The sequence below is a fragment of the Parasteatoda tepidariorum genome, chromosome 2, assembly GCF_982258835.1.
Source record: "Parasteatoda tepidariorum strain Cologne lab strain chromosome 2, Ptep-v5.0, whole genome shotgun sequence".
NCBI lineage: Eukaryota > Metazoa > Arthropoda > Arachnida > Araneae > Theridiidae > Parasteatoda > Parasteatoda tepidariorum.
The window spans coordinates 51,857,029-51,880,476 of record NC_141756.1 but is presented as its reverse complement, the minus strand read 5'-3'; the positions used below and the strand labels follow the sequence as shown (position 1 = coordinate 51,880,476).

Below are 23,448 nucleotides of genomic sequence, written 5' to 3'. Positions count from 1 at the left end.
TTTTAAGTCTTAAAATATTTTACATTTATAAAATTTATACATCTTTAGACTTTTGGATTGTATTTAGACCAAATTTGTGCAAAAAATTAGCAAATGGTTATCATTACAGACTTGCTATAGATCATAATTTATGGCTAATACATAAAATTGTACTTTTTTTACATTTTTATACTTTTAATCTTTAAATAAGTGCATTTTTTTGTAAATATTATTTAATGATGTAATATAAAAATACTTTAATGTGAACTTCAATTTTACAGAAAATTGGTATAAAAATCATTTTATGCTCTTTAATCTAATTGTTTCAAGCTAATGAACACAGCGTGACCAAACAAGCCCGAAATAGACGAAGCTTGAATTGAGTGGAACCAACTATTGATTTCAAACTGAGGGTATATTAATATTATAGCATTATAACTAAACGTACTTACATTTTTAATGGAATAAAACTACAAATGAAATACCATTTAACTTTGTCGCCTGTCTTTGATGCGTGTATAATAAAGATTACTGAAAATTCCTTGTCGAAATACACGCTAAGTATACACACTAAGGGTTATAAATTAATATTTAAGCAGAAAACAGAAGCCAGTAAAAAACAAAAACTTTATCGAAACACGTTGAATCACTGTGAGGAACATCAAAGCAAATTTTATTACTTGATAAAATTTAATTATTTCTAATTGAGATTCATCTGCTTTCTTTTTAACTGCAACAATCAAAATTTGATGTTAGCTCAACCTTCCTTCTTCATGTTCATAAGGTTTGGACATAGTTTTTGTTTTTTCTTCGCTTAAATTTCAATTTGTGACCTAGTATGTATACTGTTTGACTTCATTTATAACAATAATTCTAAAAATATTTTAAGGCTGGTGAATACAAAAACGTCTTAAATTCAAACGCATTTTTTTATTTATGAAATAAGTTGTGTATTTGCTACTCTATACAAAGCATACATGGAGGAATGAGGTATGCAACACAAATTTGATTGATTTTGAAGTCTTTCGTATTGTAACACCCTCTTTAAGATACAAACATCTTTCTTAATAAGGTTTCTGTAAATAATATGTCTTGATTTTACGAATAATTTTGACAATATGTAGATTGATATTTTTTTTTTAATTTTTCATACTTCCTTCAAACAATCAAGCCTTTGATTGTTTAAATTCAATTTTTTTTTAATTTTACAATTCAATGTAACTTTAATAAAATATTCAATATGGTGTATGACTCTTTATTTCACAACTGTGAATCATTTTGAGTTAGTTGAAATTGCTTATAAATCATATCGGATGCACTTTAAAAAATTACGAATCAAATTACGGTGTATAGTACCATCACTTTGGGTACATTATCTGTAGAATTCATGTCATCATAAAATCCATTTTTACCTTAAAATACGATACAGTAATCTTTACAGCATTTATTTATTAGAGGGATTTAGTGATTTTGCGGTAATTATTGCAGTTAAAATTTCGGTACATCAGATATTTTGTTCCTTAACATGTTTCTGTAAAAATGGATTTTATGGTACAAAGTACCTGCACCCTAAGTGCCTTTTTTACCAGGAGATTTTACAGTGTAACATTTAGTCAACTAAAACTTTGTATTTTGTTGTCTTAGGAAAGAAAATTAAAATTTTTTGGAAATTTATAAAACTCTTTCAAAAAAATTTATTACAAGATTATTATTTATATTGATCATTATTTTTTAAATACTTGTTATAACTGTGAATTAAAACGAAAGAATTAATAATAAATATTACAATTTATTTCTGTTAATTAAAAAACAAACAAACTTCTTGTAATCCATAAAAAAAAGTGCTGATACTAGAGTTTAAAATCTATCTAAAGATGGCTTATAAGTTGCTCATGAATACAGAAATGTTTAGAGAGTTGTTCATGATTTCAGAGTTGTTCATGGATGGATGTCAGAACCGACAACATATTTATTCACACATTCTAACGTAGTACATACCTTTTTGATTGCACTTTTAACAATGATTCGCTAAGTAGACATTAAGGGTACCAATTATACAGTTAATGAATTTTTATTTAGTCTCCTTTATTAAATTTAGTTATACTTTAATTGAAATTGCTGAAATAAAATTTTAAAAAAGGAATTAAAATTTATATTTTATAATCGCATAATGTATTATTTGATTTGGAAAATAAATCGCTAAATATATTTTAATAATATTTAATAATTACACAGAGTAATATATTAAAATGATAAAATATAACCAAATCAAAAAAAATAGTGAACTCAAAAATAAAAATTTGAAGAAAAAGAATTACATTTTTTGTTGTAAAATCCTCTCTTTAGGAAAAAAGCATAATTATTTATTCTGTTTGTGAAAAAAAAATTTCAAAAGAGAAGAAATAAATTTTAGGAATTTATTACAAAATGAGAAATTAAGTTATATATTAAACCATTGCAATGCTTTAAATCAATATCAATATTATTACATCTGCACAAAACTTTATTTACAACTTACACAGCAAAATATATGTACAGGATGCATAATCTGCAAATTTGGTATTCTGCAAAGCATTTATTCATATGTACACAAAATATTGTTGTCTATTCAATAACATAATGCTTTATACATACATTTAAAGTATAATTTTTAAAAACTAATCAAGTATTTAAAACAAAATGATTCACAAATCTATACATATTTATTTCATTAAGTTTTAAACGTTTAAATATACATATATATAATATTAATGTATCCATAGTCAAGTCAAAAGGTACTAAGTATATTTTGGAAATAGGGCCATTAAAAATCTAAAGGCCACCTTTTAAATAGACGTGCAAATTAAGAAAAGTTTGTTTTAGTATTCGGATGGTTTATAAAAATTTATAGATTTATCGTAGGTAGATTTGTAGATAAAATTTTCACACAGTGTATCACAGAAATTCCAAAGAAATTTATTATGAAAATTATTAGGTTAAATTTTTGATAGCTTTTATCAAGCAATAGCAATTGTTTTCAAACTCATATAACAGATGCAATAATTCATCGTTTTTCCTGTTTTCCAACCGATTTCTATTAAATTTTAACATATTGCATGCAGGCAGCTTTTGCAAAAATGTATTACAACTGTTAAAAATTAAAATTTTTAAATAATTGGTAGATAAGGTTTCATTAGAGTTGAAGTAAACATAGTTGAAGCATCATAGCTAAAAAAAGTTGAAGCATCATAGCTATAACTTCAATTTAAAAAATAAATTTATGATGGACGAATGTGGTATTGATTACATATTATACTGAATCATTTATGTTTGTAGTAATCACAAAAAACACGAATGAATAATTTCTATGAGAAGCACAGTTGAAAAAATAAATTTGCTACCACTTTTTAAACTTTTGTATGTATCGCACTAATTAAAAGTTTTACTTGACAACCCGCTTGCAATGTGCTAAGCATTGTGTTTTAACTTAAACAGAAACTTTGATTGAAAGAGATGAAAATAACAATGTACTATTATCTAGTTCCGCTTAGGGAGCCAAAAATTAATTCTCACTTATTTCCTTATTTTGGGCTGCTGACTAACTATTAAACCATGTATTCTACTGCATGTCAAAACCGAATTTTTTGCATGGGAGTCTGCTAATTTTCTCCTAATACAACATTAAGTTGTTGCTGCATAAAGTGATGATTTTGTAAACACCAGTTTTTCCTAGTTAGCAACGCCATCTGTTGATTTTTTTTAACTTGGGGAAAATAAAATCTCTATTAAAATGAAATAATAAGGAAATAACTTCAAATTTAAAATCCAATTTTAATTTGGAAGACAATTTGCAATTATGATTGTCCAAATAAAAACTGGCAAATTAAACTTAATTTTAAAAAAATATTTTTGAAATTAAATTTATGTATTTACTGTGTACTTACAGATTATGTACTTTACTTACTATTATTTCACAGTTTGCAAAATCCTATTTCTTCAGATTCAATTCTGTTCTACAAAATTTCAAAAATACTTGCACTACTTGTAAAACTACAAATTTTTTTTTTCAGATAAGTTTTTAATAAATTATCTAGAACATATTATTATTTTAAGAATGACCTTATAATCACTGATTTTTATTATGAAATCTTTTTCTTCATTTAATTTTATGAGTTTTATATTTTAACACCAACTTTTAAAAGCTATTTTACGTACTTTTTTAAAGAGAAAACAAATAAGCTCACTGGACGAAAAACTAGTTACCCTTAGAAAAAGAATGAAAAGCATGATTTATTGCTATGTAACTCTGCTTCTGGACTTGATATCTGTTTTGATTTGGCTAGGAAGTCAGTCCACAAAGTTCCTCAAGTGCAACGAATCCTTTTTAAGCCTCTCACTGAGGATTTTATCACTCAAATTCTAAAAATTGCACAACATTGTTTTCATTTCCAGCATCTTATCCAGTCTTTTTATGGAGTTTAATCATGGGATTTTACCGACCATTCGAGATGTAAAAACAATTATAGAAGTTCTCATAAAATAATCACAAGCTTTTTCAGCTTGGCGAATTTTACTATTTCCCTCTTAGCAATAAAATGAAAATGTTGGCTGTAAAGCACCATCTAATCATTCAGATTGCTAAAATAAACAGCCGCTTGTAGTGAGCCGCTCCAATCCATAATAAGAAAAACAATCCCAAACAATCATACATCCCCCTCCAGCTTCAGGTTTATGGTTCATTTCCAAAGAGCAACAAATTTCTTATCTGATGAGCTTTCATAACTTATCTTTTTTCTAAATTAAAAATTAATAGAGGAAATAGAGGTAGATAGACATATACTCATCAAAATCATCCATTTGCTATCTTTTCTCTTCAATTTATGCTCTTTTTGATTTGCAAATTACTGCAATCTTAAAAATTGAGGTGCTCTCTTTATAAGCGTTTATTGTAGTACTGATTTGAGTTACATTGTTTGGTTACATATTTTTGCATAAAAATTAAACTAATGAGTATATTTATTGAGCACTTTTTAACTATAAAATATATTTTAAAACTAAATTAAGTAGATAATTATCTGAGTTATTTCTACACTTGTATGTAACATGACTTTTATGTTACTGTGCATAATTAATTTGAAATAAATGATCCCTAAATCCTTCATAACTAATTCTTTTACGGTAATGCATTTAAATTCCATCGTTATATTTTGGTTAACATTTAAAGCAAAACTTCATGAAAAGCATCATTTTTTATCATACGTAATTTTAATATTTATTTACTTTGAAACGTGTAAATTTACTAATTATGCAGCAATCTAATTGAAAAAAAATTTCAAAATGGACATTTTAAACTTCATAGATTCAAGTTAATTTCTAAGAGTTTAAAAAGAAATACTACCAGGAAATTATGTCTTCTTGTTCGTAAAGTTAAAACTAATTACAAAACACTCTGAAATTCTCAAATTACTAATTACTCACTGTTAAAACTAATTGGACAATTCATTCGAATGATATTATAGATGTTTTAAACCGGAAATTCTCCATTACTTTCGAAGTTTAAAACAATTTTTATGCTATTTTTATAATACTGCACTGTAAAAAAGAACTATGAATTCTATAGAAAAAAAAACATATTTTTTACGGAAAAAAACTGTTTTTACATAGTAAATTTTTTCTCTGCTTTTAATGGTTACTCACGCCCATTTTTTTCTTTTTTTTTTTTGCAGACTTGTTTTGAAGATTTAAAACTTTTTTCTTGAAAATTTAAAACTTTTTTTAGTTTTTTTTCTGTTTCTCATCCTAAATCATAAACGGATTGTAACTGTGAATTCAAATTCTAGTTTTTCCCATGCAGTTTCGCTTACAGTACATCATCATTTTTCAAATAATTTTACGATTTTTTTCTATACTTGCTCTTATTTTTCGGAAATTATTTTATGGTTTTGAATACCGTATCAAAAAAAATTGTGATTCGACTTCATTGTCGAATTTATACTCTACCTGATTATTTTCTGTCTCTAGATCTAATTTTTCGGTAAGTTAAAATGTTAGACATTTTTATACGGGTACGATATTATAGTCTTACACATTTTTACATTTAAATATGATTTCAATAAGTAAGGCTTATAAGATAACGACAGTTTAAGATTTTTCTGCAAAGCCAAGCACTAGACCTGAAGTGGCTCAAGGGACAGAGAGCTAGCCTCCCAATTAGATGACCTGGATTAGAATCACGGGGTTGACTGACTCACTCCCAACTCGCACCGACAACAATGCTGACATAGGTATTTTATACTCTTTTTTGTTAAAATAACAGAGTTTGTTAAAATAATAGCACTTATCTGCTAAAAAACAAGCGTCTGGTTTTATATAACAATACTTTTCTGTGAATTAACAGTTTTATAATGGCACACCAGCTGACAGTTTTTTTCTGTAAATTTTTTGGGAAAAAATTTTAACATTGTGCTTTTAATTACCTGTTAGCTATGTTATAGAATATGTTACGTTATGTAACTCATTTTTGAAATAACATGTAAGTTTCAAACATAATTTTATTTTTAAAAATACAAATTTTCTGCATAAACTGTGTAAGTTATATAGCATTAATTTTTAATATAAATTACAAAAACCTCATAGTAAAACAGTTTTAACAGACAAATGATTAAGATTTTAGTTGGAAAATGTTACATAGAATTTAACAGTTTAATGTGTAATTTTGTTACACATTGAACCTTACACAATTTTTCCTCAATCATAATGTTTTTATATACAAGGCATTTATTACAGATTCTTAATTACTGAAAAGAAGGGCAATCTACCAGGCAATTATGTTTTCAAAATGTGTATACATTATAAATTAGAATTCAGAAATTTTAAAAATGAAAATATGCCTTTTTTAGAAACCATTTTGCTTAAAAAAAAATTAGTATTATTATGAATTTCAATATAAATTTAATGAGAAAATTTTTTTAATATAGAAGGTCCCTGAAACTACTCTTTTGAAACTTTACCTATACTTTATAGAAAATAAGTTATAAATTTTAAAATTAAAAAACGACAGTTTGGTAAGGAAAAAATTGTTCTTAAAGATTCTTTGTTTTTATAGACTAGGTTCTAAAGTAATTGAAGATGAAATGAATTTTAAATAGAAAATGTCCCTGAAAGTATTCCTGTTAATTTTTTAAAATATACATTATAGAAAATAAATTATAAATTTCAAAACTATGAAACGCCAGTTTGTTTCGAAAATTCTTTGTCTCTATAGACTTGGTTTTAAAGTAGTTGAAAATGAAATGGATTTTAAATAGAGAATGTCCCTGAAACTATTCGTGTATATTTCCTTATCTGTACATTGTAGAAAATAAGCTTTCAAATTTAAATATGTTAAGCGCCATTTTGTTTTGAAAATTCTTGGTTTTCATATGCTATGTTCTAAAGTAATTGGGGGCGAAATGGATTTTAGATAGAGAATGTCTCTGAAATTATTCACATATATTTCTTTATCTAAAATTTTAAAATCGGACTTCATGCAAGAGCGATCCATAGCCTTAATCAATTCCAATGAGGTAACTAAAAGTTCTAAGAGAAGCTGCACAAATACTTCATTATGACCCAGGGACAAATAATCAGCCTTTTTAGCCAAGAAAACAGATGATACCCGTGGAACTAGAGTTTCAAAATCCAGAACTTCGGGTTCCGGAGGTTTAGACTCTATTAGAATTTTAAATAACTTAGGCATATAATGGTCTCCTCTGTCAAGAGTTAAATCCATGATTTTATGAAGAAAGAAACGCCGGAAGTCTTCATCGTGACGTGTTTCATGAAACTTCATGTTTTCTATTGGGAAAACTTCATGTAGAAGAGTTCGTGGTTTCATATGCCATTTTTCGATAGTTGGTGCAGAGTCGATTGAAAGAACAAAATGTTGGTGGTGAGCTGATTCCCTCAGCCTGTGGTGTTTTAAATGTGGAAAAAGTTTGAAAAACAGACTTTCTTTGGAGTTAGGGGTTTGCTTCGGAGAGAAGACGTCAAGATTTTCATAGTTACGAGTCATGAACGATTTCAAACTAGACAATGATTCATCCCGTATTGGAGGCAATAAAAAATCTCTTTCAGTATCAATTTCAAGAACTGGATTTAAATGAAAAGTGTTCCTCGTCGATGTTAATTCTGGAAAAGATGGAAAACTTTCTGACAAAATAAACGGTGGTTTCAAGTGCTTTCGTTTCTCTGGTTTTGCCAGATGTTGCGGAGTGGGTTTTTTTAAAGTGTGGTGTTTAGGTTTATGGAAAATACTAAACATCAAACTCTCACTTGGGTAAATTGACTCCATGGTTGGCAAACTATGCAATTTGTGATTTTCATTTCTTTTCGAGATCAAACGAGACATTGTGGATTCAATATCTGGTGGTATTAAGTCAAACCTTTCAGAGTGTGGAAAAGCTGGAATATCTTCGATTGAAAATGTGGGTGGTTGCAAATGCGTTTGTTTCATTCGTGTAGCTGGGTTTTGGTAATTAAATGATTCTCGTAATAAGTGGTGTTTAGGTCTCTCAAACATATTAAATATCCTACTTTTTGTAGGATTAATAGACTGCATGGAGGGAAAGTGTTCGTGCTCTTTGAAATTTTGAACCCTGTCAGAAAATGTATCAAATATGGTTGACTGATGGAAATTAGGAGGCATTAAACCGCGTCTTTCAGCTTCAATTGTAGACTTTGAAGGGAAAGAAAACTTAGTAAATTTCGAAAAAGAAGAAAATTCTGGTGAAAGATTCGGTAGTTCTAAATGAGTCCGTTTGAATGATGGCTCTAAATGCGTTCGTTCAGATGGGGGTTCCAAATGCGCGTCTCTGATTGATTTTTTCAAATATGTTCGTTTAATTGGTTGTTTCAAATGCGTTCGTTTCGTTGATGAAACAAAACGATGATAAGGATATGGTTTTGTTATTAAGTGGGCTTGAGACATTTCAAAAGTATTAAAGATCCTACTTTTTGTGGGATTAGTAAACTGTGTGGGAGGAAAAAGTTCATGCTCTTTGTAGTTTTGAGTCTTGTCCGAAAATAAATCGAACATTGTTGATTGAAGGCGATTCGGGGGCAATAAGTCACGTCTTTCAGCCTCGATTGCAGGAATAGACTTTGAAAAGTAAGAAAACTTAGTAGGTGGCGAAAAAGAAGTAAACTCTGGTGAAAGATTGGGAAGTTCTAAATGTATTCGTTTGCTTGATGTCCCTAAATGCTTTCGTTTATTTGGTTGTTCCAAATGCGCGTGTTTTGTTGAGGAAGCAAGACGCTGATATGGAGAAGGCTCTCTTATTAAGTGTTTTTTAGGTTTCTCATATATATTAGACATTCTACTGTTTGTGGGATAGATAGACTGGATTAATGGTTCTAAATGCATTAGTTCAGATGGTGGTTCCAAATGCACATATCTACTTGGCTTTTCCAAATGTGTTCGTTTATTTGGTTGTCCCAAATGCGCGTGTTTCGTTGAGGAAGCAAGACGCTGAAATGGAGAAGGCTCTCTTAATAAGTGTTTTTTAGGTTTCTCATATATATTAGACATCCCACTGTTTGTGGGATCGATAGACTGGATTGATGGTTCTAAATGCATTAGTTCAGATGGTGGTTCCAAACGCACATATCTACTTGGCTTTTCCAAATGTGTTCGTTTATTTGGTTGTCCCAAATGCGCGTGTTTCGATGAGGAAGCAAGACGCTGAAATGGAGAAGGCTCTCTTAATAAGTGTTTTTCAGGTTTCTCATATATATTAGACATCCCACTGTTTGTGGGATCGATAGACTGGATTGATGGTTCAAAATGCATTAGTTCAGATGGTGGTTCCAAACGCACATATCTACTTGGCTTTTCCAAATGTGTTCGTTTATTTGGTTGTCCCAAATGCGCGTGTTTCGATGAGGAAGCAAGACGCTGAAATGGAGAAGGCTCTCTTAATAAGTGTTTTTTAGGTTTCTCATATATATTAGACATCCCACTGTTTGTGGGATCGATAGACTGGATTGATGGTTCAAAATGCATTAGTTCAGATGGTGGTTCCAAATGCACATATCTACTTGGCTTTTCCAAATGTGTTCGTTTATTTGGTTGTTCCAAATGTGGGTGTTTCGTTGATGAAGCAAGACGCTGATATGGGGAAGGCTCTCTTAATAAGTGTTTTTTAGGTTTCTCATATATATTAAACATCCCACTGTTTATGGGATCGATAGACTGGATTAATGGTTCTAAATGCATTCGTTTAGATGGTGGTTCCAAATGCACATGTCTACTTGGTTTTTCCAAATGTGTTCGTTTATTTGGTTGTCCCAAATGCGCGTGTTTCGTTGAGGAAGAAAAACGCTGAAATGGAGAAGGCTCTTTTAATAAGTGTTTTTTAGGTTTCTCATACATATTAGACATCCCACTGTTTGTGGGATCGATAGACTGGATTGATGGTTCTAAATGCATTAGTTCAGATGGTGGTTCCAAATGCACATGTCTACTTGGTTTTTCCAAATGCATTCGTTTATTTGGTTGTTCCAAATGCGCGTGTTTCGTTGAGGAAGTAAGACGCTGAAATGGAGAAGGCTCTCTTAATAAGTGTTTTTTAGATTTCTCATATATGTTAGGCATCCCACTGTTTGTGGGATCGATAGATTGGATTGATGCTTCTAAATGCATTAGTCTAGATGGTGGTTCCAAATGCACATGTCTAATCGGTTTTTCCAAATGTGTTCGTTTATTTGGTCGTTCCAAATGCGTGTATTTCGTTGCGGAAGTAAGACGCTGATATGGAGATGGTTCTCTTAATCTGTGGTGCTTGGGTTTCTCAGCCGTGAACATTCGACTTTTTGTGGGGTTAATAGACTGGGTGGGACGAAAATGTTCATGTTTTCTGAAATTTCGAATCTTGTCGGAAAAGGAATCAAATATTCTTGATTGATGAACATTTGAGGGCAGTAAGCCATGTCTTTCAGCTTCGTCCATGGGTACAAAATTTGAAAGGAAAGAATTCTTAGGAGTCGACGAAAATGAATTAGTTTCGGGTAAAAGGCTCGGTGGCTCTAAACGGGTTCGCTTTATTGACGGGTCAAAATTTTCAAGTTTGGATGATGGTTTCAAATGCAAGTGCTCGATTGGTGGTTCCAAATGCGTTTCTTTGATTGATGGATCGAAATGCTTCTGTCTGACAGATGGTTCCAACTGCAATTTTCTAATAGGTGCCTTCAAATGATTTTGTTTATTATGAGACACATAGTGGTGATGTGAATTTGGTTCTGTTAAAATGTGATGTTTATGTTTGTGAACATTATCAAATATCGAATTTTCTAAAGAAATAATAGAATGACTGGAAGGAAGACTGTCATGTTCTCTTGAATTCTGAATCGTGTCTAAAAACAGTCGATACATTATTGAATCACTGCGTCTTGGAAACCTTAAGAACTCCTTTTTCGCAAAAGTATGTGGTATTAAAGACATAATACTGTCATGTGGTTTCCTTTCCAAGAAAATCGAAAGTAAAGATCTTTCCTTATTTAAAGGCAATATGTCAAAATCTCTTGCTTCAGATGTAGGTAAACGTTTTCCCAATTTATACTCTCCTTCAAAAAAATCTAGATCTTCGAAATCAATGCGTGGCGTTCGAGACATAAGATCGTGGTGTGTTTCCCTTTCTAGGAAAAACGAAAGTAAAGATTTTTTCTTATTTAAGGGTAATAAATCAAAATCTCTTCTTTCAGATGCTGGTAAAAGTCTTCTTAGTTCCATCTCTCTTTCAAAAATATCTAGATCTTTGGAATCAATGCGTGGCATTCGGGACATAATATCGTGGCGTGGTTCCCTTTCAAGGAAAAACGAAAGTAAAGATTTCTTCTTTTTTAAAGGTAATAAATCAAAATCTCTTCTTTCAGATGCTGGTAAACGTCTTCTTAGTTCCATCTCTCTTTCAAAAATTTCTTGATCTTCGGAATCAATGCGTGGCATTCGGGACATAATATCGTGGTGTGGTTCCCTTTCAAGGAAAAACGAAAGTAAATATTTCTTCTTTTTTAAAGGTAATAAGTCAAAATATCTTCTTTCAGATGCTGGTAAACGTCTTCTTAGTTCTATCTCTCTTTCAAAAAAATCTAGATCTTCGGAATCAATGCGTGACGTTCGAGACATAATATCGTGGTGTGGCTCCCTTTCCAAGAAAAACGAAAGTAAAGATTTCTTCTTATTTAAAGGTAATAAATCAAAATCTCTTCTTTCAAATGCTGGTAAACGTCTTCTTAGTTCCATCTCTCTTTCAAAAATTTCTAGATCTTCGGAATCAATGCGTGGCGTTCGAGACATAATATCGTGGTGTGGTTCCCTTTCCAGGAAAAACGAAAGTAAAGATTTTTTCTTATTTAAAGGTAATAAATCAAAATCTCGTATTTCAGATGCTGGTAAAAGTCTTCTTAGTTTCATCTCTCTTTCAAAAATATCTAGATCTTCGGAATCAATGCGTGGCATTCGGGACATAATATCGTGATGTGGTTCCCTTTCAAGGAAAAACGAAAGTAAATATTTCTTCTTTTTTAAAGGTAATAAGTCAAAATATCTTCTTTCGGATGCTGGTAAACGTCTTCTTAGTTCCATCTCTCTTTCAGAAACATCTAGATCTTCGGTATCAATGCGTGGTATTCGAGAGTGGTGTGGTTTCTTACCCAAGAAGATCGAAAGTAAAGATTTTTCTTTATTTAAAGGCACAAAGTCAATATCTCCAGTTTCAAATGTTGGCAAATGTCTTTCTAGTTCACGCTCTTTTTCCAAAATTGAATCAACAAGTTTGATTGGTAATGTCAGAGAATTTGATGCATGCTCCTCTTGGAATATATCAAATAAATCTATTGGAAGATTTTCAGTTATTAATTCAGAGCTAAATTGATTCAATAACTCAAGTTTCTGCATAAAAACATCGGTATTGAATAGTGAAGTTTCTCGATCCCTTGGGAATAAAATTTTCATTAAATATTTCGTTAAGTCAGATTTCCGCCTTCCTTCTAGCTCGATCGGAAATTGAAAAGCTTTATCTTTCATTGTCAAAAATTGATTTGCAAAATTTTGATAGAAATCAGTTGTTTCCGTTGTTTTTTGCCCTGATTCGGGTAGAACTTGTACCGTAAATGTATATTTATTAGTTTTCTCACTACTTTTAGGAAGAAAGTCAATTTTAATTTTTTTCGACTCAACTTTTCGTTTAGAGGTCAGTTCTGAATCTGGATAATCGTGAACGTAGATAGGTTCAATAGGAACTACATATAATAGTTGAGAATCTTTTTTGCTTTTTGATTGTCCTGTGGGCCAAATATTGAAGGAATTAAAAGTACTACCATTATTAGGGATAATGAAATAAGATCCTTTTCCTCCCTCCATTGTAGTGTTTGATGGCTGAAGAGATTTTATAAAATATTTATCCCAGATGAAACTTTTTGGTACAGTGAATGACTTTGTATTTTCCTCTTTCTGTAGAGATAATCCAGTTCCTTTCGCATCAGTTTCAAATGAAATACCTGTAAATTGTGAAGGTTTATTGGCTGTTGTATTAGTAGCTGGTTGTGTGGGTATTTCAAATTTGAATTGATTAATTTGAAACTGATTTGGAATTGAGATATTGTCTTCGGGCTTCCTGTTCATAGAGTTTAAGTATATTTGTAAACTAGACATTGACTGAACCGTTTCATTATTTTTTCGAGGCAGTGACTCGGTTTCTTGATTTCCAATTTCAAAAAATGTTTCTGATTTTGGTGTTCTTGACACAGTCTCAAAAACTTCATGTCTGGGAATTGTGAATGACACCTCCGAATCTGTAGGCATTGAATGTACTGGTATTGTAAAAGAACTTTGAGATTTTGTTTCATTTGATGCTTCTCCAGTAGGCACGATTAAAACAGGCTCTGCTGTTATTTCGTTGTTAGAAAAAGAATCGTTTCCCTTGTTAGTAATAGTAAAAATAGGTTGAGAGGAAGAGGATGATGTATTAGAAAGTTCTAAAGGCAATGGACCTACTGGTATAGTAAATGATTCCAAAGAAATTTGATTAGACAATGAGAGATTGAAATGACCAGGATTTGTTGAAACCATCCAGGATGCTTCTTCTACTGGTATCGTAAACGATTCCACTGAACTATGATTCTCCGGAACCGAATGTACAAACACAGTAAACGGTGTGTTAGTGGTAGTATCATTAATTTCATAGCTAGGATTGAAGAGGAACACTGGCTCAACAGTTACTTCATTTAAAGATGTAGAGATGTTACCAGTATGTTTAATCGAAAATGGAATTTCGAGGGATTTCAACGAGTCATTAAAAAATAGGGATGATAAAGGCCCTATTGGTACTGTTAATGATTCTGTGGAGTTCTGATCAGATCCTAATGTAATCGGCAAAGTTGACTGATATTCTGAATCTCCGTCTATTTCTGACATTGTTGATTGTACTACAGGTTTAGTAGTTCTTGTGTGTACTTGAGTATCCTTTGAAATCATAATTTGTTGAATTTGGTTTATCGGCGCATTTTTGTTGTCACCGCCTTTTTGTATAATATTTACAAAGTCTCGTTTAGGATTTCGAGCTTCAGAATTAGTAGTCGACTTCATTAAGAGCTCTTGTGGAGTCGATTTTTTAAAAGCTATACTATAAGGTAAGATAATTTTAGAGATATTATTGTCTGAATCGGTCACAATATTTGGGGAATTGACCGAAGATTTTCGAACAATTATTATCGGATGATTTTGTGGTCCATTTATTGAAACTGGTTGATTAAGCTCCAAATTTTCAGGCACTATAATAGTTTTAATTTCTCCCTTCTTATCAAGCACTGCACCAGGAGTTGTTCCATATCCCTGAATAACTAAATAAATTATATTGTTATTTGGTCCGATAACTGTCCCGATGGTCTGTTTTTTAGTTATTTCTTCAGTGGATTTTGGTACAGAATCTGATTCTAATGATATCATAACTTGTTGAATTTGATTTCTGGGCTTACTTTTGCTCCTATCTTTCTCTCCCCCATTCTTTTGTACGATATTTAAGTGATTTTTCACTGAATGCGTATGAGCTACAGAAATAGTAGTAGACTTTCTTGAGGGTTCTTCGGGAGTCGAGTTTTGGAACACTATACTATAAGGTAAGATAACTTTAGAGATATTGTTGTCTGAATCGGTCACAATATTTGGGGAAGTGACCGAAGATTTTCGAACAATTATTATCGGATGATTTTGTGGTCCATTTATTGAAACTGGTTGATTTAGCTCCAAATTTTCAGGCACTATAATAGTTTTAATTTCTCCATTCTTATCAAGCACTGCACCGGGAGTTGTTCCATATCCCTGAATAACTAAATAAATTATATTGTTATTTGGTCCGATAACTGTCCCGATGGTCTGTTTTTTAGTTATTTCTTCAGTGGACTTTGGTACAGAATCTGATTCTAATGATATCATAACTTGTTGAATTTGATTTCTGGGCTTACTTTTGCTCCTATCTCTCTCTCCCCCATTCTTTTGTACGATATTTAAGTTATTTTTCGCCGGATGCGTATGAGCTACAGAAATAGTAGTAGACTTTCTTGAGGGCTCTTCGGGAGTCGAGTTTTGAAACACTATACTATAAGGTAAGATAACTTTAGAGATATTATTGTCTGAATCGGTCACAATATTTGGGGAAGTGACCGAAGATTTTCGAACAATTATTATCGGAAGATTTTGTGGTCCATTTATTGAAACTGGTTGATTAAGCTCCAAATTTTCAGGCACTATAATAGTTTTAATTTCTCCATTCTTATCAAGCACTGCACCGGGAGTTGTTCCATATCCCTGAATAACTAAATAAATTATATTGTTATTTGGTCCGGTAACTGTCCCGATGATCTGTTTTTTATTTATTTCTTCAGTGGATTTTGGTACAGAATCTGATTCTAATGATATCATAACTTGTTGAATTTGATTTCTGGGCTTACTTTTGCTCCTATCTTTCTCCCTCCCATTCTTTTGTACGATATTTAAGTGATTTTTCGCCGGATGCGTATGAGCTACAGAAATAGTAGTAGACTTTCTTGAGGGCTCTTCGGGAGTCGAGTTTTGAAACACTATACTATAAGGTAAGATAACTTTAGAGATATTATTGTCTGAATCGATCACAATATTTGGGGAAGTGACCGAGGATTTTCGAACAATTATTATCGGATGATTTCGTGGTCCATTTATTGAAACTGGTTGATTAAGCTCCAAATTTTCAGGCACTATAATAGTTTTAATTTCTCCATTCTTATCAAGCACTGCACCGGGAGTTGTTCCATATCCCTGAATAACTAAATAAATTATATTGTTATTTGGTCCGATAACTGTCCCGATGGTCTGTTTTTTAGTTATTTCTTCAGTGGACTTTGGTACAGAATCTGATTCTAATGATATCATAACTTGTTGAATTTGATTTCTGGGCTTACTTTTGCTCCTATCTCTCTCTCCCCCATTCTTTTGTACGATATTTAAGTTATTTTTCGCCGGATGCGTATGAGCTACAGAAATAGTAGTAGACTTTCTTGAGGGCTCTTCGGGAGTCGAGTTTTGAAACACTATACTATAAGGTAAGATAACTTTAGAGATATTATTGTCTGAATCGGTCACAATATTTGGGGAAGTGACCGAGGATTTTCGAACAATTATTATCGGATGATTTTGTGGTCCATTTATTGAAACTGGTTGATTAAGCTCCAAATTTTCAGGCACTATAATAGTTTTAATTTCTCCATTCTTATCAAGCACTGCACCGGGAGTTGTTCCATATCCCTGAATAACTAAATAAATTATATTGTTATTTGGTCCGATAACTGTCCCGATGGTCTGTTTTTTAGTTATTTCTTCAGTGGATTTTGGTACAGAATCTGATTCTAATGATATCATAACTTGTTGAATTTGATTTCTGGGCTTACTTTTGCTCCTATCTTTCTCTCCCCCATTCTTTTGTACGATATTTAAGTGATTTTTCGCTGAATGTGTATGAGCTACAGAAATAGTAGTAGACTTTCTTGAGGGTTCTTCGGGAGTCGAGTTTTGGAACACTATACTATAAGGTAAGATAACTTTAGAGATATTGTTGTCTGAATCGGTCACAATATTTGGGGAAGTGACCGAAGATTTTCGAACAATTATTATCGGATGATTTTGTGGTCCATTTATTGAAACTGGTTGATTTAGCTCCAAATTTTCAGGCACTATAATAGTTTTAATTTCTCCATTCTTATCAAGCACTGCACCGGGAGTTGTTCCATATCCCTGAATAACTAAATAAATTATATTGTTTTTTGGTCCGATAACTGTCCCGATGGTCTGTTTTTTAGTTATTTCTTCAGTGGACTTTGGTACAGAATCTGATTCTAATGATATCATAACTTGTTGAATTTGATTTCTGGGCTTACTTTTGCTCCTATCTCTCTCTCCCCCATTCTTTTGTACGATATTTAAGTTATTTTTCGCCGGATGCGTATGAGCTACAGAAATAGTAGTAGACTTTCTTGAGGGCTCTTCGGGAGTCGAGTTTTGAAACACTATACTATAAGGTAAGATAACTTTAGAGATATTATTGTCTGAATCGGTCACAATATTTGGGGAAGTGACCGAAGATTTTCGAACAATTATTATCGGAAGATTTTGTGGTCCATTTATTGAAACTGGTTGATTAAGCTCCAAATTTTCAGGCACTATAATAGTTTTAATTTCTCCATTCTTATCAAGCACTGCACCGGGAGTTGTTCCATATCCCTGAATAACTAAATAAATTATATTGTTATTTGGTCCGGTAACTGTCCCGATGATCTGTTTTTTATTTATTTCTTCAGTGGATTTTGGTACAGAATCTGATTCTAATGATATCATAACTTGTTGAATTTGATTTCTGGGCTTACTTTTGCTCCTATCTTTCTCCCTCCCATTCTTTTGTACGATATTTAAGTGATTTTTCGCCGTATGCGTATGAGCTACAGAAATAGTAGTAGACTTTCTTGAGGGCTCTTCGGGAGTCGAGTTTTGGAACACTATGCTATAAGGTAAGATAATCTTATAGATATTATTGTCTGAATCGGTCACAATATTTGGGGAAGTGACCGAAGATTTTCGAACAATTATTATCGGATGATTTTGTGGACCATTTATTGAAACTGGTTGATTAAGCTCCAAATTTTCAGGCACTATAATAGTTTTAATTTCTCCATTCTTATCAAGCACTGCACCGGGGGTTGTTCCATATCCCTGTATAACTAAATAAATTATATTGCTATTTGGTCCTGTGACTGTCCCTATGATTTGCATTTTATTTATTTCTTGTGAGTGCATTGCTACTGAAATTGACTGTGTTTCTGTTTGACGAATTATTGCATGTTTTGGGATTTTAACAGTTTGAATTTTCCCATTTTTGACTTTTTCTTTCGTTGAAATTCCTCTCTGAGTTATTGAGTCAGTGACTGGATATTTGGTTTCTCTAAAGTTTAACTGGTTCGATGTAATATCGTTTTTCAATCCACCAGGCAGAATTACTTGTTGAATTTGATTCCCTTTGTTACCAGTTTGTTTTATGTTTATAGAGTTATGATGATTTTGATGCTTTGGTTTATAAATTTTTTTGCTATTGGAGATAGGTAACTGCCTATCAAGATTAATAGCTGCTGCATTGGAACTATCTTTCTTTTCTCTTCCCCGGTATGTATATCCTAAATTAGATTCCCCTGGAAATGAGTATTGTTTCATGAAGTCAATTTTTGGAATACGAGTTGGCATTTGTAGAGCTAACTGTCTTTCATTTTTTAATATTTGAGGAATGTAAATGATATCTAGTTGTCCATTTGGTTTGGTCACCACTCCAGGTGTAGTTTCAGTTCCAAGAAGAATAAATGTTACTGGTTCGCCACTGGGTCCTTTAAGTTGAGCAAATCCGTCTGTAAACACATTATAGGGGACTACTATTTTCTTAATTTCATTATTACCATTCGTGACTATTCCGGGTGTAGTCCCAGGGTTTGGCAATATAATATTGATTTCTTGGTATACAGTATTAAAATTTTCTCTATCGTTTTGGATAGGAATAGTGCTGTCTTCTTGGGAAGAAAGTGCTCTGTCTGGCAATATTGTATCAAATAAATTAGGTAACATAACTTGTTGAATTTGATTGTGATTAGTGTTTTCAGAATCAATCTGCATTACTAACTGCTGATCAATTATTGACGAGTAAGATTTATCATAGCTTTCTTTTTTTGAGGGTGTGATGCTGAACTTGGATTGCTTTGGAGATGAATTTTGTTCCAAAGAAACAATTTTTGGAATACGAGTTGGCATTTGTAGAGCTAACTGTCTTTCATTTTTTAATATTTGAGGAATGTAAATGATATCTAGTTGTCCATTTGGTTTGGTCACCACTCCAGGTGTAGTTTCAGTTCCAAGAAGAATAAATGTTACTGGTTCGCCACTGGGTCCTTTAAGTTGAGCAAATCCGTCTGTAAACACATTATTGGGGACTACTATTTTCTTAATTTCATTATAACCATTCGTGATTATTCCGGGTGTAGTCCCAGGGTTTGGCAATATAATATTGATTTCTTGGTATACAGTATTAAAATTTTCACTATCCTTTTGGATAGGAATAGTGCTATCTTCTTGGGAAGAAAGTGCTCTGTCTGGCAATATTGTATCAAATAAATTAGGTAACATAACTTGTTGAATTTGATTTTGATTAGTGTTTTCAGAATCAATCTGCATTACTAACTGCTGATCAATTATTGACGAGTAAGATTTATCATAGCTTTCTTTTTTTGAGGGTGTGATGCTGAACTTGGATTGCTTTGGAGATGAATTTTGTTCCAAAGAAACAATTTTTGGAATACGAGTAGGCATTTGTAGAGCTAACTGTCTTTCATTTTTTAATATTTGAGGAATGTAAATGATATCTAGTTGTCCATTTGGTTTGGTCACCACTCCAGGTGTAGTTTCAGTTCCAAGAAGAATAAATGTTACTGGTTCGCCACTGGGTCCTTTAAGTTGAGCAAATCCGTCTGTAAACACATTATTGGGGACTACTATTTTCTTAATTTCATTATAACCATTCGTGATTATTCCGGGTGTAGTCCCAGGGTTTGGCAATATAATATTGATTTCTTGGTATACAGTATTAAAATTTTCACTATCCTTTTGGATAGGAATAGTGCTATCTTCTTGGGAAGAAAGTGCTCTGTCTGGCAATATTGTATCAAATAAATTAGGTAACATAACTTGTTGAATTTGATTTTGATTAGTGTTTTCAGAATCAATCTGCATTACTAACTGCTGATCAATTATTGACGAGTAAGATTTATCATAGCTTTCTTTTTTTGAGGGTGTGATGCTGAACTTGGATTGCTTTGGAGATGAATTTTGTTCCAAAGAAACAATTTTTGGAATACGAGTTGGCATTTGTAGAGCTAACTGTCTTTCATTTTTTAATATTTGAGGAATGTAAATGATATCTAGTTGTCCATTTGGTTTGGTCACCACTCCAGGTGTAGTTTCAGTTCCAAGAAGAATAAATGTTACTGGTTCGCCACTGGGTCCTTTAAGTTGAGCAAATCCGTCTGTAAACACATTATTGGGGACTACTATTTTCTTAATTTCATTATAACCATTCGTGATTATTCCGGGTGTAGTCCCAGGGTTTGGCAATATAATATTGATTTCTTGGTATACAGTATTAAAATTTTCACTATCCTTTTGGATAGGAATAGTGCTATCTTCTTGGGAAGAAAGTGCTCTGTCTGGCAATATTGTATCAAATAAATTAGGTAACATAACTTGTTGAATTTGATTTTGATTAGTGTTTTCAGAATCAATCTGCTCTACTAACTGCTGATCAATTATTGACGAGTAAGATTTATCATAGCTTTCTTTTTTTGAGGATGTGATGCTGAACTTGGATTGCTTTGGAGATGAATTTTGTTCCAAAGGAACAATTTTTGGAATACGAGTTGGCATTTGTAGAGCTAACTGTCTTTCATTTTTTAATATTTGAGGAATGTAAATGATATCTAGTTGTCCATTTGGTTTGGTCACCACTCCAGGTGTAGTTTCAGTTCCAAGAAGAATAAATGTTACTGGTTCGCCACTGGGTCCTTTAAGTTGAGCAAATCCGTTTGCAAATATATTATTCGGGACTATAATTTCCTTAATTTCATTATAATCATTAGTGACTATTCCGGGAGTAGTTCCAGGGTTTGGCAATAAAATATTGATTTTTCGGATTTCAGTATTAAAATGTTTATCGACATCTTGAACAGAAATAGTGTTGTCTTCTCGGGAAGAAAGAGTTCTGTCTGGCAATATTGTATGGGATATATTTGATTGTAAAACTTGTTGAATTTGATTTTGATTTCCACTTACGGAATCAATCTGCGTTATTAACTGTTGATCAATAATTGAAGAGTAAGGTGTATCATAGTTTTCTTTCTGGGGGGTTTCGATACTTAATTTAGATTCTATTGGAGATGAATTTTGATTCATCGAATTAGTTTTTGAAGTACTAGTTGGTATTTTTAAAGTCATATGTCCTTCATTTTTCAATATTTGAGGAATGTAAATGATGTTGATTTGACCGTTTGGTTCGGTCACCACTCCAGGTGTTGTTTCAGTTCCTAGAAGAATAAAAGTCACTGGTTCCTTGCTAGGTCCTTCAATTTGAGCAAACCCGTCCGTAAATACATTGATAGGTACCACTATTTTCTTGATTTCTTTGTAACTATTTGTGACTATTCCGGGTGTAGTCCCAGCTTTTGGCAATAAAATATCGATTTCTTGGTATACAGTATTCAGATCTATGTTATAGTCCTGATAGAAATTTGTGTCCTCTTTTTGAAAAGAAAGTGTATCATCTGACTCTTTAGTATTAAATATATTTGGTAACATAATTTGCTGAAATTGGTTTTGATAATGTCTATTTTTAGATGCCTTTTGCATAATGTTTATGAAGTTATTTACATTTTCTTCTGCAGTGGCTGGATTAGAGCTGTTTTGTTTTTGAAGTGAGTCAACTGTTTTAAATATTTCACTTGTTGTGTTTCGGAAGATATTTTTATTTGCGTCTATATTATGTATAGGGAAAAGGTGCATCTGCTTATTCCATGGATCTGCTTCATTTTCTGTCGCCAAATCAACTTGTTTTGGAGGTGACTTTGCGCCATGAAATTCTTCTATAGTCCCTTTTGTTTCAGTTGTTAGTCCGTAATCGTAATCAAAATAATCAACAAGCTCTTCCGTGTCATATTCAGGATTTATTACATCAAATGGAACAAACCTAAACATAATGTTAAAATTATTAACCATTGTTTGCTGACAGTTTCTGTAGAAGATATATTTTTAATATTTGCATACAAATGCATATAAAACATCTGTTCCTTTTAGTAAATTTGAAAATTTATGAACAAAAAAGTAAAACATTGACAGTCTGCATTTCTTACTATTGCTAGATAATAAGACACAAAATGTATAGATTAAAGCAAATTCCTAATTAAAACTTAAGACATATAGTTATTTTTCGTTACTGATTTGGGTAATATACAATTTAAGAGTGGTTTTTGTTCTTTGAAACGTGAGTGTTAGAATGAATATTAATGATATATTTATCAAAAATATTCTTATAGAATTATATCACCTTTTTGCTGAATGAAAGAATAAAAGAAATTTTACATGAATCAATAAATTTATGTAAAATTTTAATTGAAGGCATACTTAGACATTTCTTTAATTGAAGAGAGTCTTTTATGCATGAAAATAAAGCATGCTTGATGACGAAATTTATATTCAAATATGACATACAGCATAAGGATAAGTCAAGTTTTTTATCTTTTTAATAAACTACTTCTTGAAATTTTTTTCAGATATGTATTTTTCAAGTTTTCAAACTATCCACTATATAACAGCAAAATATACAGAAACATATACAATGTTTAAATGGAATTCATTATGTCGAAAAAAATCTTAGAAAACTTTTAAAAAAAATTGGAAATGGCTCAGCATTTGTCTACGAAAAAAAGGTCGAAATTACCGAAATATATTAAAATTTACTGTGTTTCTGGCTATATAGTAACACCAAAATCTCAGTAGTTCTTATCGATGCTCTTAGGTAATGATTTTAGTGAAATTAATAATAAAATATGGTTATTTAATCATATTAACCATATTTTTACCATATGTTTGGTAGTAAATGAGGTAAAATTTGGTAACATTTCGCAATTTTATCATGATATTTTAAGGCACGGCACTAAAACCATTTATTTGTTAAAATTTACTTTCAACTTTGTTTTTAGTTTTAATAAAAGTGTGGTAATGTATCCTGGTGGTGCCACCTGTTGGAAGAGAAACTAAAGTCACTGACTTTGAGTTAAATTGAATAATACTGATGCCTTTTTTTATTTCTTATATGAAATTATTTGGAAACACAGGGTGAAAAATAA

The 23,448-nt window shown here is 31.7% G+C and overlaps 1 protein-coding gene across 1 annotated transcript in view; it reads right to left on the bottom strand.

Annotated features, from left to right (window-relative positions):
- Positions 1–310: 310 nt before the first annotated feature.
- Positions 311–23,448, bottom strand: part of LOC147815762 (uncharacterized) — a 39,571-nt gene continuing 16,433 nt past the window's right edge. The window contains exon 2 of the mRNA XM_087157326.1: positions 311–22,289. Within this exon, the coding sequence (XP_087013452.1) occupies positions 7,376–22,289 (14,914 nt within the window). The 3' untranslated portion in view covers positions 311–7,375. The remainder of the gene's footprint in view (positions 22,290–23,448) is intronic.